Raw genomic sequence first — 13,846 nt, 5'->3', positions numbered from 1 at the left:
AAAAAAGCGCAATTTTTGACCATGCCCCTTTCGGTGGCCACACCCCCTATTACCATGTTCATTTTACATGAAAGGTTATGAAAGTTTGAAAATATTTCTCCTTATCTAAACTGTTTTTTTTTTGTGTCTCAAAATTGTAACAAAGTATCTTATTTGCACCTGTTAGGTGTTCTGTTCTCTCTGCTGAAAGCCAATTAAGTGAGAAACTTTGTTTATTTTTATGGCTGTTCAGTGCAGATAAGGACTTTCCAGTACAAATGAGGGACTGCAGGTTGAGCTGTCAGAAGAGGGACTGTCCCTCCGAAAAAGGGACAGTTGGGAGGTATGAATTTGTTTCTGTTGGTAATAAGTGCTGCGAGGGGGAGGAACGTGGCATAAATGGGCAGAACAGTGATGTAACAGGGGCGGGATGATGCCATTGAGGGGGCGGGCTGAGCCGAGGAAGGAGTATTTTGGTTAGAAAGGGCCGACTGGGGGTGGATCAGAGGCAGGCTGGGAGCATTTTGACTGGTGATCACAAATTTACCGGCAGCTACATTGCCGGTAAATTTGTAATACCGGCCCCAGCTGGTATTTTACCGGCTAGGTCGGTGAAATACCAGCCAGGTTGCAACCCTAATCCCGAACCAAATCTGGACCCTTCTTCTGCGCTGGAAAAGCCGGTACATGGGTGTAAATACCCGATGCATGAACAATCTGTTTCAGTTCTATATGCTTCGGTTTCAGTTAGACCAGGCTCTTGGATTTGGCCAAATCCTGAACTGAATCTGGGATTTGTTGCAGCCCCACAAATTTATCAGCAATACAATTGCTGGTAAAATTGTATTTCCTCTAAAGTCCCTGCCTCCTTGGCCAATTTTGGTTCTAACTTTCATTTCAATATTTCTTTATTCTCCGAATGCAAGAGGAATGTATGTGGACGGTATTGTAAAAATGATGGTTGATGCCAATTAGGGTCCCACTTTTTCTGGTAAAAAATACCGGCCTTCCTATATTTTTATCTTTTTTCCCTATTGATAACTTTGGCATCAGCCATCATTTTTACTGGCCAGGCAGGTAAAATACAGGCCAGGTGGCAAATTGGCAACCCTAATCCCAATGTTATTAATAGGGAAAAAAGATAAATATATAGGAAAGATGGTATTTATCTTTAATCTAGTCTGAGGGATTAATTCCCTGGGTGGCTAGGAACCTCATTTCTTTTAAAGAAGTAATTGCATTTTCCTATTGATTTGGTCCCATTCCTGATACCAGCCCTTACTTGGCGTGATACACATGGTATAAAGCAGCGAAATAAACAACTGCAATTTCTGCAAAGCAGGAGAAAAATAATTTTATTTTGGCCACTGCACGGTTGTTGCAGCAATACTATGCTCACACAGCTAGGACAGTGATAAAATAATCCTTCTGTTATCATTGTTACTTTATATAACGCTAGTGCTGTTCGTAAGGATTATGACTGAATTAATGTTGCCATGCGCCACACGGCTACCGTAGAAGAAGTGAGGCGTATGCGTTCCAACCCTCTCTGTGAGTCTTCGACGCATGCGTATAGAAAGTCTCAGGGAAGGCCCCGTTAGTTCTGCGCCTGCGCGTGTCATCAGGTTGAAGTTTTCGCGCGCAAGACTTCTAGGTTCAGTAGCGGGAAACGTAGTACTGTACCCAAATCCCGAGCTGCATCATGAGTTTGTGGGTTGATAAGTATCGACCAAGTTCCCTCTCCAAACTCGATTACCACAAAGATCAAGCGTCGCAGCTCCGTAATCTGGTGAGTGGGGCCTCAGCCTCTTTAACACTTGCATGAGACGTTCAGGCGGTGATCACATGACAATGACAGAAGCCTACTCGCTGCTTTATTGTTTTTAAATTCTACTTCTGACTCCAGTTTTCAAATGGGGGTCACTGACCTCATCTACATTGTAAAGCTACAAATGTATTGCTTTTGCTACTTTTTATTACTCCTTTTTCTATTCAGGCCTCTCCTATTCATATTCCTGTCTCTTATACAAATCAATGAATGGTTGCTAGGGTAACTTGGACCCTAGCAACCAGATTGCTGAAACTGCAAACTGGAGAGCTGCTCAATAAAATGCTATATAACTCAAAAGCCAAAAATAATAATAAATGAAAACCAGTTGCAAATTGTCTCAGAATATCACTTTCTACATCATACTAAAGGATATTTTAAAGGTGAACAACCCCTTTAAAGGAGAACTAACCCCTAAAAATGAATATGGCTAAAAATGCAATATTTTATATACTGAACTTATTGCACCAGCCTAAAGGTTCAGTCTCTCAATAGCAGCAATGATCCAGGACTTCAAACTTGTCACAGGGGGTCACCATCTTGGAAAGTGTCTGTGACACTCACATGCTCAGTGGGCTCTGAGCAGCTGTTGAGAAGCTAAGCTTAGGGGTCGTCTCAAACTATCAAGCAGAAAATGAGATTCCCCTGTAATATAAATTCTGATGCTAATTGCACTGGTTTCTGTGCTGCCATGAAGTAATTATCTGTATTAATTACTAATCAGCCTTATATTGTGACATTTCTATTCTATGTGTACTGTATATTGTGAGTGGGTCCCTAAGCTCAGTAAGTGACAGCAGCACAGAGCATGTGCAGTGAATCAGCAGAAAAGAAGAGGTGGAGCTACTGGGGCATCTTTGGAGACACAGATCTTTACCGCTAAAGGCTTGTGGTTGCCTTGGGCTGGTACAGAAGCCCAAAACATAATGTACAACATTTCTAGCTACTTCTTTAGTTTAACTTTCCTTGTCCTTTAAAAAAATAATAAAATAATAAACAAATAATTATAATAAATAAAAAACACCACTGAGGAACGCATGAAGCTCAGTGAACTTGGATAAGCCATGTTTAATGATAAAGTATACATAGATTTATATCTTGTGTGTACAATTTACAGGTACAATGTGGAGATTTTCCTCATCTGCTTGTGTTCGGGCCGTCCGGAGCTGGAAAAAAGACCAGAATCATGTGCTTGTTGCGAGAATTGTACGGCGCAGGAGTAGAGAAGCTTCGAATTGAACATCAGACCATCACAGTAAGTCATCTGGGAGGATTTCCGGTCACTTGTGTGTGATAGTTGTGTTATGCCTTCTGACTGCTGGCAGTTTAATTGGATCATTTTAAAATGAATGTGAAGTTCCTTTAAAGGAATAGTAACATCAAAAAAATGAAAATGATGTTATGATGCAGTGTTGCCCTGCACTGGTAAAACTGTTTACTTCAGAAACACTACTATTGTTTATATAAATAAGCTGCTGTGTAGCAATGGGGGCAGCCATTCAAAGGAGAAAAAGCTCAGGTTACACAGCAGATAAGCTCTGTAGAATACAATGGTGTTATCTGTTATCCACTATTTAACCTGGGCCATATAGCCTTTTTTTCAATTTCCGCCATTGCTACACAGCAGCTTGTTTATATGAACTATAGTAGTGTTTCTGAAGCAAACACATCAGTTTTACCATCACAGGGCAACAGTACATTGGATTTTCATTACTTTACTTTAAAACACTTTTATTGGTTGATGTTACTGTTCCTTTAAGTCGGCAATACTCGGGCTGACACAGCACTAGGGTTGTCACCTGGCCGGTATTTTACTGGCCTGTCCGCTAAAAATGAGGGTTGATCCCAAAGTTATTATTAGGGAAAAATATAAATATGAAGGCCGGTATTTTTTTCCAGAAAAGGTGGCAACCCTATACAGCACTCCAAGGGGCAGTTAATGTATAGGGGGCACATTCATCTGGGCTCACCACATAGGGTTGCTACCTTTGTTTGCATCAATATCTGGCCAAAGGCAGTGACATGAGTGGGTAGGTTGGTGACATTCTGGGGGCAGGTCATAGATGGCGTGAGCTGATGACATTGTTGGCTATGATGTCACGCACCATGTGGTTTGGGGCAATTTGCCTGATATTTTAACTGAGCAGGACAGGTGGCAACCCTAGGACCACCATAACAATTGGAACAGGAGGAAGTGCTGTTCCTGCTATTTCAGGAAAGGAAGATCGGCGGACCAGTATTTTAATTGGGACAGATTATCCCCATCTACCATGATCCCAGGATTGTTTGTTGGAAAGACCCCCTGACCTAGTCGGGCACTATGTTCAAAATCAGCCAACTCCCATCCTATTGAAATCATCCCTTGAAATGTAATGTGATTCTACTACACAGCAGTAACCTAGGCATGTTTTAATGCTCCCTCTACCTGCAATGATGCGAATGGGTGTTGTTTAAAATTTTCCCGCAGAAGTATTGGTGACCGTCCCATATGTCTATATTGAATAGTCAGATACTGAAATCCCCTGTTTACTGATAACCCTATATTTCACTGTGTTTCACTTTATATCGTTGTATAACTTTATTATAACAATATGTTTGCTTTATGTTTCAACAGACCCCATCCAAAAAGAAAATAGAAATTAGCACTATAGCAAGCAATTATCACCTGGAAGTCAACCCAAGGTATGTCATTGCTGTTTATTTAATTTAGCATCCTTCCTCATTTGAAGTTGATCTCCATCTTAACAATTCGCATGATGCAGACAGATATTTTGACCTTCCCTCTATTTGCTAATCCGCTTGTTTATTGTAATCATTTTGCCTGTCTCCAGTCAGTCATTTTCAAACCCTGTGTAGCCTGAAAATCAGTAAGCAGGCTTATTGTAAGTCGAGCCTTATTTTATTTTAACCCATACCCTCTTCTCTTCATGGTCCAGTCTGTCATTCAGGCCAGTGCTTTAAGTCAAGCATTTTATTTTTTATTCTTGTGAATGCTAGGCACTAGTTGGCCGAAATGGGAAATAATCATACCTAAAAATGCTCAATGGCTACTTTTATGAAAAGGAAAGGCAATAGCTGCTCATAACTTGCAATTGAAATTGGAGACTACTGACCCTTTTACTGAGAGCAACTTTGCATGCCTTGCTTATTTTTTTTTCACCAGTGATGCTGGCAACAGTGATCGAGTTGTAATTCAAGAACTGTTAAAGACAGTGGCGCAGTCTCAGCAGCTTGAAACAAGCACTCAAAGAGATTTTAAAGGTGGGTTTTTGTGAACTTTATTTGTTTGAGGAAATTTTAGCTTTAAAGGGGAATGAAATCTCCTTCCAATTAATTTATGTATTTAGAATTTAGGCATGCATGTAGAGACAGCTGCCCTAAGTTTCTCGTGAGGCAACTTTGGGCGACTTTAAAAAACCAAAGCAACCTTATGCCATCACCCCGGCGATTCATATTCTTACTGGTGGGAAGGCACTTCGGGGAAATTTGCCGCCCGCAGTAGCGAATATTTATCGCGGGTGACTTAATCTCCCCATGTGCCTCCACCCTAAGGGCAGTGGCCGATGGGGAGATTAGTCGACTGCGAAAAAGCACGACTGCTGGCGACAAATCTCACATTTGACTGGCCAAAGCCTGCTGAACAGGTGCATATGGATTTTCTATGTGCTTTTTTATTTGTGCCAAAATACAAGTGCAAAAAAGGTTGTTTTTTTTTTTTTAACTTTAATGGTATGATTATAACTTGCGCTGTAAGCTTTTATTTCATTTCAGGTTATAGTTTTTGTTAAAACAACGTGATCTGTATCTAACAGTTAGATGTATGATAATAGGCCGTATACCCCTTTTTTCAAGCTCAATGAATAGGCTTGTGTTAAACATATATTTTGCCTATTGTGGTGTGTGGTTTTTTTTTTTTTTGTTTTTTTTTAATATATTTTTATAAACTAAATATGATGTTGAAACCACTTTCACTTTTTAGATTTCCTCTCTCTTCTTTCTTGGTTCTGTCACTGTTTGTGAAGGAGTATGGGGTAAGACAAATTACCAGTCCAGAGAGAAGTTATCTGAATAATGAGCTGCCCCTTATATCAAACCCTAACAAAGGCTGCAGTGTAGGGAAGCAGTGGATTTGTTCATACAGAACTCTTCTTTAGAAAGCCTTTTCCATTAGTGCTTATATAATATCAAAGAAAATTATTTTATAGGTGTATATTGGCCTTTTATTTTATTTATTTTTTTTGTTTTAAATTTTGCTTTGGTAGTATGAAAGCCTCTAACTGTTGAATTGTTTTCCATGTATTAACTTTTTATACAGTTGTCTTGCTTACTGAAGTCGATAAACTCACCAAAGATGCGCAACACGCTTTGCGAAGAACAATGGAGAAGTATATGTCTACCTGCAGGCTCATTTTGTGTTGTAATTCTACATCCAAAGTAATTGCTCCTATTCGAAGCAGATGTTTGGCAGTTCGTGTTCCTGCTCCCAGTACTGATGAGGTAAATTAAAACACAACTACGGTACATCTATTCCTCTCTTCCTTTCAACTTTTTGTAGGCTTTACTTTGTAGTGTTAACATCTTTGTTCTACATTGTGTTTTTCTCAGATTTGCACAGTTTTGTTCAGTGTCTGTAAGAAAGAAGGGCTGGTTCTACCTCAAGATCTCGCTCGCAGAATTGCTGAAAAATCTGGTAGAAATCTCCGAAAAGCACTTCTTATATGTGAGGCTTCTCGAGTACAACAGTAAGTAAAGTAACGTTTGTTAGTTTAAAGGAGCAGGAAAACTACGAAAAGCAGTTTATTGCCAACAGATTTGCCACAATAGTGCAAGCTAGAACACTATATTTATTCTGTAGAATGCTTTACTATACCTGAGAAAACAGCTCTAGAAGCTCTCTGTTTGTTTAGGATAGCAGCTGCCATATTGGTGTGACATAACTTCCTACCCGAGTCTCTCCCTGCTCATTCATAGTTCTGTGCTCAGATTACAGCAGGGAGGAGTGAAGAGCAAACTGAGCATGCTCAAGCCCTAGCCCTGGAGGTTTATGCAGAAAACAGGAAGTCTGATACAGAAGCCCATGTGTACACAATAGAATTAAAGAAATGCAGTGTTTCTTTCGACAGAGGGCTCAGAGCAGTATTACTTTACTGTTGTATTTATATAGACCTTTCCGATAAAGCTTTTTTTTTTAGCCTTTCCTTCTCCTTTAAAGCAGTGGTTCCAGGTGTGCACTGGGAATCAAAATAGGGCCTGGCATTTCAAGTACACAGAGGCCCCACCAGCCCACTAAATAGTGACTTAGGTATCTTACAGCAGCCCCTCATTTGGCATAATGATATTCTAGGACAACGTTGAATTTTATTTTGTATTTTTAAAAATGATTAGCATTTTGTTCAGAAGCTCTATTTCAGCAGTTGTCTGGTTACTTGGGTCCAATTTACCATAGCAACAAAGCAGTGGTTGTAATAAGTAACAAACAAATTGCAGCCTCCAAATGTGTTTTGGCTGCAGGGGTCCATGGCCCCCATGTGAAAGCTGCAAAGAGGCAGAAGAGAAAGGCATATCATGGGTTACAGAGGCCTGCTCACTAGAGCTTACAATCTAATGACACTATTATTATCTCACTGTTTGACAATAGCCTTCCGTATCTACAAATTTTCCTTATTGTTATGGCCTGGTGACCAAAGGAACAATATTATTGGGGTAAAAAACAACAGGCAATGAAAATTCAGGGTGTAGCAGCAGCAGAAATGCCTTTATTTTGCTCAGTTATATGTACTGGAGTACAATACAACAATGTGTTTTTCCAATAAAAAAATGAACTATTCAACAAAAGTGGCAAATATTGAATTATTCGAATGCTCAACATGAATAGAATCGACTCAATCTTAGTCTACAAATATGTGACACTTTTCTTTCTTTCTTTTGAAATTCTTTTTATTGAGATTTTCAATAAAATACAAGTATATGACAATATGATAAACATACAGTGTTTCAATAAGGAGCAAAAGAAGTATTCATGAGCATTACAGTAAACATTTGACATGAAAGACATGTGACACTTTTAGTGGAAATTGAAGTAGCAAGTAATGCTAATAATTCCCATGGATTTGCTTATATGAAATGTGGCTTAATGTAGTTTTTTCATTTTGCTTGATGATCCCAAGATCACCGATACTTCATACATTTTTGGGTAATGCAAGTGTACATACCCTATTTTAATATGGGGTTTATTTATATTTCACATTGTCAGTTACTTTAACAAAGTGTGAACTTCAAGTTACATAAAAAAAGTGCTTTAAAGGAGCGTGAAAGCCGCCAAATCAGTTTATTGCCAATAGATTAGCCACAATAGTGCAAGATAGAACACTATATTTATTCTGAAGAATGCTTTGCCATACCTGAGTAAACAGCTCTGGAAGCTCTTTGTTTAAGATAGCAGCTGCCATATTAGCTTGCTGTGACATCACTTCCTGCCTGAGTCTCTCCCTGCTCACTCATAGCTCTGGGATCAGATTACAGTAGGGAGGGGAAAAGGCAGAGGGGAAAAAAGAGCAAACTGAGCATGCTCAAGCCCTAGCCCTGGAGGTTTAAGCTGAAAGAAGGAAGTCTGATACAGAAGTCCATGAGTACACAATAGAAGGAAAGAAATGCTGTGCTTCTTTTGACAAGTGGACTCTGAGCAGCATTACTGTGAGGGTTTACTGGTATATTTATATAGACCTTTCTGATAGTTTACTTAATTTTAGTCTTTCCTTCAAAAGTTAGTAGGCTCAGTTTGTATTTTTTATATTGTTTGTTGTTGTATCCAGGTACCCCTTTTCTGCAGACCAAGATTTGCCTGAAACAGATTGGGAGGTGTATGTTAAAGAGACTGCCAATGCCATCGTAAGCCAACAGACACCACAAAGGCACGATAGTACTTTTTTTTATTGGTCAATGTAAATGCAAAGCCTTAAAATAGATTATAAATTATTTATATAGCACTGGCACATGTTACACAGTTCAACCTAGATTGTGATTCAGGTTCTCCAGTTCCTGCTCCAGTAGAGTTTACAGTCTTAAGTTTCCTATTCAGACAACACATTAGGGTCCGATTTATTAGGAGCCAATTATCTGGCTGTTGTTGAAGTCAAGTAGCCAGAGAAATTCCACTGCTAAAGCTCGACTGTTCACTGCAAGTTGATTTCAGAAGCACTTTATGCATAAGGGTAATAACACACAGGACATGTTGTCCACCACTGCCATCCAGATATAAAAAAAAATCATCACTGAACAAAACCCCCATCTTCAACACCGTGTTTTCCACGAGACAACAATAGTCAAAATAGCTGGCGTGCCATAGGTCAAATACAAGAGGTCCTCCGCACTCAACCCATTATCAATATGTTAAAGGAGAAGGAAAGTCATCTTGCACTTGGGGTGCAAAAAGTTAGGCACCCCTAAGTGAATGTATTGACTTACCTGAAACCCCGGGCTGGTGCTGCTATAAACAGAAAACTGCACCAGCCTGGTGTTATACCAGTGAGCACCACGGAGTGATCCTCTTTCGGCTCCTTCTTTCTTCTCGTGGCTGCACATGCTCATTAGAGTGAGAAGCCGAATTTTAACTAAAAAGTTGGCTATTTCATTCAACTGCGCATGCGTTTGCCCCAGGGAATTTAAAGAAAGAAGAAGCCGGAAGAGGATCACTCCGTGGTGCTCACTGGTATAAACCTAGGCAGTGCAGGTTTCTGCTGATAGGAGCACCGGCCTGGGGTTTCAGGTAAATAAATACAATCACTTGGGGATGCCTAACATTTGGCACCCCCAAGTGCAAGACGACTTTCCTTCTCCTTTAAGGACATTTTATAATGGGACTAACTTTTACCTGCCACAATAGGTCCAGGTGTTATGTAAAATTTGCAGCATGAAAATGCAGGGTATTCCTGCAAATCAACTCCCATTATTCAGAGATTTGCTGAGTTTATGGCACACCGATGTGTATGACTTTCTAAAATTTAAAATTTTGAGAAGATGTTATAATTACAGTATAGCTTAAAGGGCACCAATCATGACCAAAATCATTTACTAAGTAAATACACTATGTGAAAGTTCAAGAAATCCGATTTTTAAAACAGTTAGAATTGTTTGTATAATGTAAATGATCAGCTCACTATTCCTTCTGCAAGATCTCCCCTATCTCCACTGCAGTTCTAGCTGAGGCAGGCATCTTGGATTTTACTGGCTCCTCCTACCTATATCTTCCCAGCCAACTGTAGCTCTGAAATCTCGCACATGCTCAGTTCAAATTCCTTGTTTGCTTATCAACCCTTCTAAGCTATTTTTAAATCAGCCAAACCTGTGTGTTAGCTGCTGTACAGTAGTGCTGCCACCTGCTGGAAGTTAGCAGGTGGCAGCACTTCTAGTGGATACTTTTAGTGGACGAGTTTACTAAAACAAGGCATTCTGGGTAGAATACTCAAAGCAGTGTTACAATCTGAGCATGCTCCTGAAATTTGCACATTAGAGTCTCTGTTAGAGTCTCAATATGGCCTCCATCAGTGAAAGAACCCATTTAACAAAGTAAGGGATTTTTTTAAAACCTGCAGTTTTTTCAAAAAACTATATCTGTAGTTTGATTAAACGTGTTTAGCTTGTACTGGTCAGATTGTTAATATGTGTTTGATTTTGGCTGTGATAGGTGCCCTTTAAATCCCAGGATTTTTACTGCCTTTACATGTCACTGTTGCAAAGTTTAGATTCCAAATTTTATATTTTACTAGTAACTGTTATTTGTGAAATTTATATTCAAATACAATTCTGTTGTATCAGGTTGCTCGAGGTTCGTGGGCGGCTTTATGAACTTTTGACTCATTGTATCCCACCAGAGATCATTATAAAGGTATGTTTCTTAGTTTCAATCTACCCCTTGGTGTGTCTTACACAAACCTGTGCAATATTGATTTGTATTCTGTTTGCCTTTCAGTGCTTGTTATCAGAGTTGCTAAATAACTGCGATGGGCAGCTGAAAGCTGATGTTGCACAGATGGCTGCCTACTATGAACATCGATTGCAACTCGGCAGCAAAGCTATTTATCACCTGGAAGCTTTTGTAGCAAAGTTTATGGCCTTGTACAAGAAGTTCATGGAGGATGGGCTAGAAGCGATGATGTTTTGATGAGCCGTATACAAGTTAGGCTCCAAGTGCTCTGTACACCTATAAAATGATAAAAACGGATTCTGCACATTACACCCGTGCAGTCTCATTTCTGCTTGATATTTTTAGTTTTAGATTAAGCAGAATTGTAATTTGTATATAATTATCGAAATGTGTTGTTTCTATTCTCTAGTAAGAACATCAAGTACAGCGATAGAGCCCTCCTTTGTTCTAAACGCAGTTTACTTAATCAAGTGATTATTCTGGTGATCACATTATGGAAACATACAGCTCGTCGTTAACAGGTATGTCCTGAGGTCAGAGGCAGTTTGTTCCTTTGTTTTGTAGCCTACTGCAGTAATGAATAGGCCGCTAGTGATGTGCGGGCCAACCCGAAAACCGCGGGTTCAGGCCGACTCCTGCACAAGATCTTCGAGCTCTTCTGCTCTCCCCGCCCGCGACCTAGTACTGCCAGCTTCTGGCCCCGGAATTTATAGACTTCCGCCTGCCTTTGCCTGTCCCTTTTATGATGTCACTAAGGGCCGGGTCTATAAAAAGAGGGCAGGAACGGGCCCAGGCCGGGTGTGCGGGTCGAGACACTCTCGACCCGCACATCACTATAGGCCACATCACCATAGCAATGTCCTCTGTTGATGGCAATATAATGAGTGGCACCTGTTCTATTCAGATGCTGCCTATAACTGGCCAGTATTGAGCACTGAGATTTGTTTTCTAGGCACAAACTGTTGTTGTTAAAAAAAAAAAAAAAGAGAAAATAACCACAAGTATATGGCAACAGTCCATTATACATAAAGTAGTTATGTATTTGGCACCGGTTATGGAATGATTTGCCTTTACCCTCGGATCACCTAAATGCTTTTACCATGAACAAATAATTTAAGACACAAAAGTGGCTGCAGTGGGAGGATTTATGTGCAGCTTTCTGGGGCCTCCCCCTGTCCCCCACGACTGCAGTGTCTATTGCGACCACTGAAAATGTGATTTCACACAACGTTTTTCCCTGAATCAGAGTTTCTTGACATATGTGTGAACATTACATGTGGATACTTATGGTTATCCTTTTTGGTTAATGCAACTTGAAATATTCATGTGAATAATATTATAGGAATTATTCCTTGTACATGGTGTTAATATTAAATACTTCATGTTTTGGCTTTGTGGGTGTGATGGGATTTCTGTTTTTTCACCTTTTTATGAATTTTGATTTGCAAGAAATGTACACACGATGCATACATTCTCTAGTCATTAAACCGACACATCAAAATAAGCATTAAAGGGGTAGTTCACCTTTGAGATAACGTTTACTATGATGTAGAGAGTGATATTCTGAGAAGATTTGTCATTGCTTTTCATTTTTTATTATTTGTAGGTCTTTAGCTTTTTATTCAGCAGCTCTTCAATTTGCATCTTTACCAATCTGGTAACTAGGGTCCAAATGACCCTAGCAACTATGCTTTAATTTAAATAAGAGACTGGAATATGAATAGGAGAGACCTGAATAGATCAGTAATAAAAAGTAGCAATACATTTGTAGCCTTACAGAGCATTTGTTTTTTAGAAGGGTCAGTGACGCCCATTTGAAAGCTGCAAAGAGCCAGAAGAAAAAGGCAAATAACAATAAAAAAATAAATAATGAAAACCAATAGAAAAGTTGCTTAGAATTGGCCGTTCTATAACATAATAAAAGTTACCTTAAAGGTGAACCGCCCCTTTAAGGGGCATGTCAATGAATTTCAATTTTTTTTTTTGTCTACCGTACTTTTTTAAGTTTAGGGTTGAATTCTCCTTTAAGATGAGATTGCTGTAGATGGAAGCTGTGTCTAAGGGCTCTTACTGACGAGCGGTTGTAGCTGCGCTTGCCTGCGTTATGTTTTTCTGCGTTCAGCTGCAGGGGAGCGCAGGAATAGATGCATTACATTTTTTTTCCAATGGGGCTGTACTCGCACGCAGCGCAGCTACAACTGCTCGTCAGTAAGAGCCCTAAAACAGTTGAGTTTGAATTAGGGATGCAACGAATCCAGGACTTGGCCTTTTTCAGCAGGATTCGGCCGAATCCTTCTGCCCGGCTGAACCGAATCCTAATTTGCATATGCAAATTAGGGGCAGGGAGGGAAATCATGTGACTTTTTGTCACAAAACAAGGAAGTAAAAAATGTTTCCCCTTCCCAACTCTAATTTGCAAATTAGGATTTAGTTCGGTATTCGGCCGAATCCAAAATAGTGGATTCGGTGCATCCCTAGTTTGAATGAATGCTGATGGCAATGAAGATTCAAGCTCTTTGTTACTGGTAAATCAGAGAAGTCTTGGGGGCTGATTCACTAACTTCGAGTGAATGATTCAAAGGTAAAAAACTTCGAATTTCGAAGGTTTTTTTTGGGCTACTTCGACCATCGAATGGGCTACTCCGAATCGAATGATTCGAAGTAAAAAATCGTTCGACTATTCGATAGTCGAAGTACCGTCTCTTTAAAAAAAACTTCGACCCCCTAGTTCGCCATCTAAAAGCTACCGAAGTCAATGTTAGCCTATGGGGAAGGTCCACATAGGCTTGCCTAACTTTTTTTGATCGAAGGGTATTCCTTCGATCGTTGGATTAAAATCCTTTGACTCGTTCGATTCGAAGGATTTTATCGCTTGATCGAAGGAATTATCGTTCGATCGAACTATCTGCGCTAAATCCTTCGACTTCGATATTCGAAGTCGAAGAATTTTAATTCCTAGTCGAATATCAAGGGTTAATTAACCCTCGATATTCGACCCTTAGTGAATCGGCCCCTTGATGTCTGAATAATGTGAGTACTTTACAACGGATCCACTCTGAAAATACGGGCACTTGCATCTCTACAAAAGAAATATAAAAGGTGTAAGAGGGATGTTA

At 39.7% G+C, this 13,846-nt stretch overlaps 1 protein-coding gene across 1 annotated transcript; it reads left to right on the top strand.

Annotated features, from left to right (window-relative positions):
* The first annotated feature begins 1,615 nt into the window (after positions 1 to 1,615).
* Positions 1,616 to 11,715, top strand: rfc3.L (replication factor C subunit 3 L homeolog). Its single transcript, NM_001096101.1, has 9 exons — positions 1,616 to 1,768; positions 2,925 to 3,062; positions 4,422 to 4,489; positions 4,971 to 5,068; positions 6,123 to 6,304; positions 6,413 to 6,549; positions 8,620 to 8,718; positions 10,622 to 10,691; positions 10,776 to 11,715. Exons 1-9 carry the CDS (start codon positions 1,682 to 1,684, stop codon positions 10,965 to 10,967), a joined length of 1,071 nt encoding a protein of 356 aa, NP_001089570.1. The 5' UTR covers positions 1,616 to 1,681; the 3' UTR covers positions 10,968 to 11,715.
* The last annotated feature ends 2,131 nt before the right edge of the window (positions 11,716 to 13,846 follow it).

This window comes from Xenopus laevis, chromosome 2L, assembly GCF_017654675.1.
Source record: "Xenopus laevis strain J_2021 chromosome 2L, Xenopus_laevis_v10.1, whole genome shotgun sequence".
Lineage (NCBI taxonomy): Eukaryota > Metazoa > Chordata > Amphibia > Anura > Pipidae > Xenopus > Xenopus laevis.
Note: the sequence above shows the minus strand (reverse complement) of the source record. Positions and strands in the feature narration are given on the sequence as shown.

What these genes read in the sequence shown, in the direction of transcription:
- rfc3.L (NM_001096101.1), top strand. Translation starts at nt 1,682, where the DNA reads ATGAGTTTGTGGGTTGATAAGTATCGACCAAGTTCCCTCTCCAAACTC. An exon ending in TTGAACATCAGACCATCACA is followed by an intron (nt 3,063 to 4,421) that starts GTAAGTCATCTG and finishes ATGTTTCAACAG; the next exon opens with ACCCCATCCAAAAAGAAAAT. An exon ending in CACCTGGAAGTCAACCCAAG is followed by an intron (nt 4,490 to 4,970) that starts GTATGTCATTGC and finishes TTTTTTCACCAG; the next exon opens with TGATGCTGGCAACAGTGATC.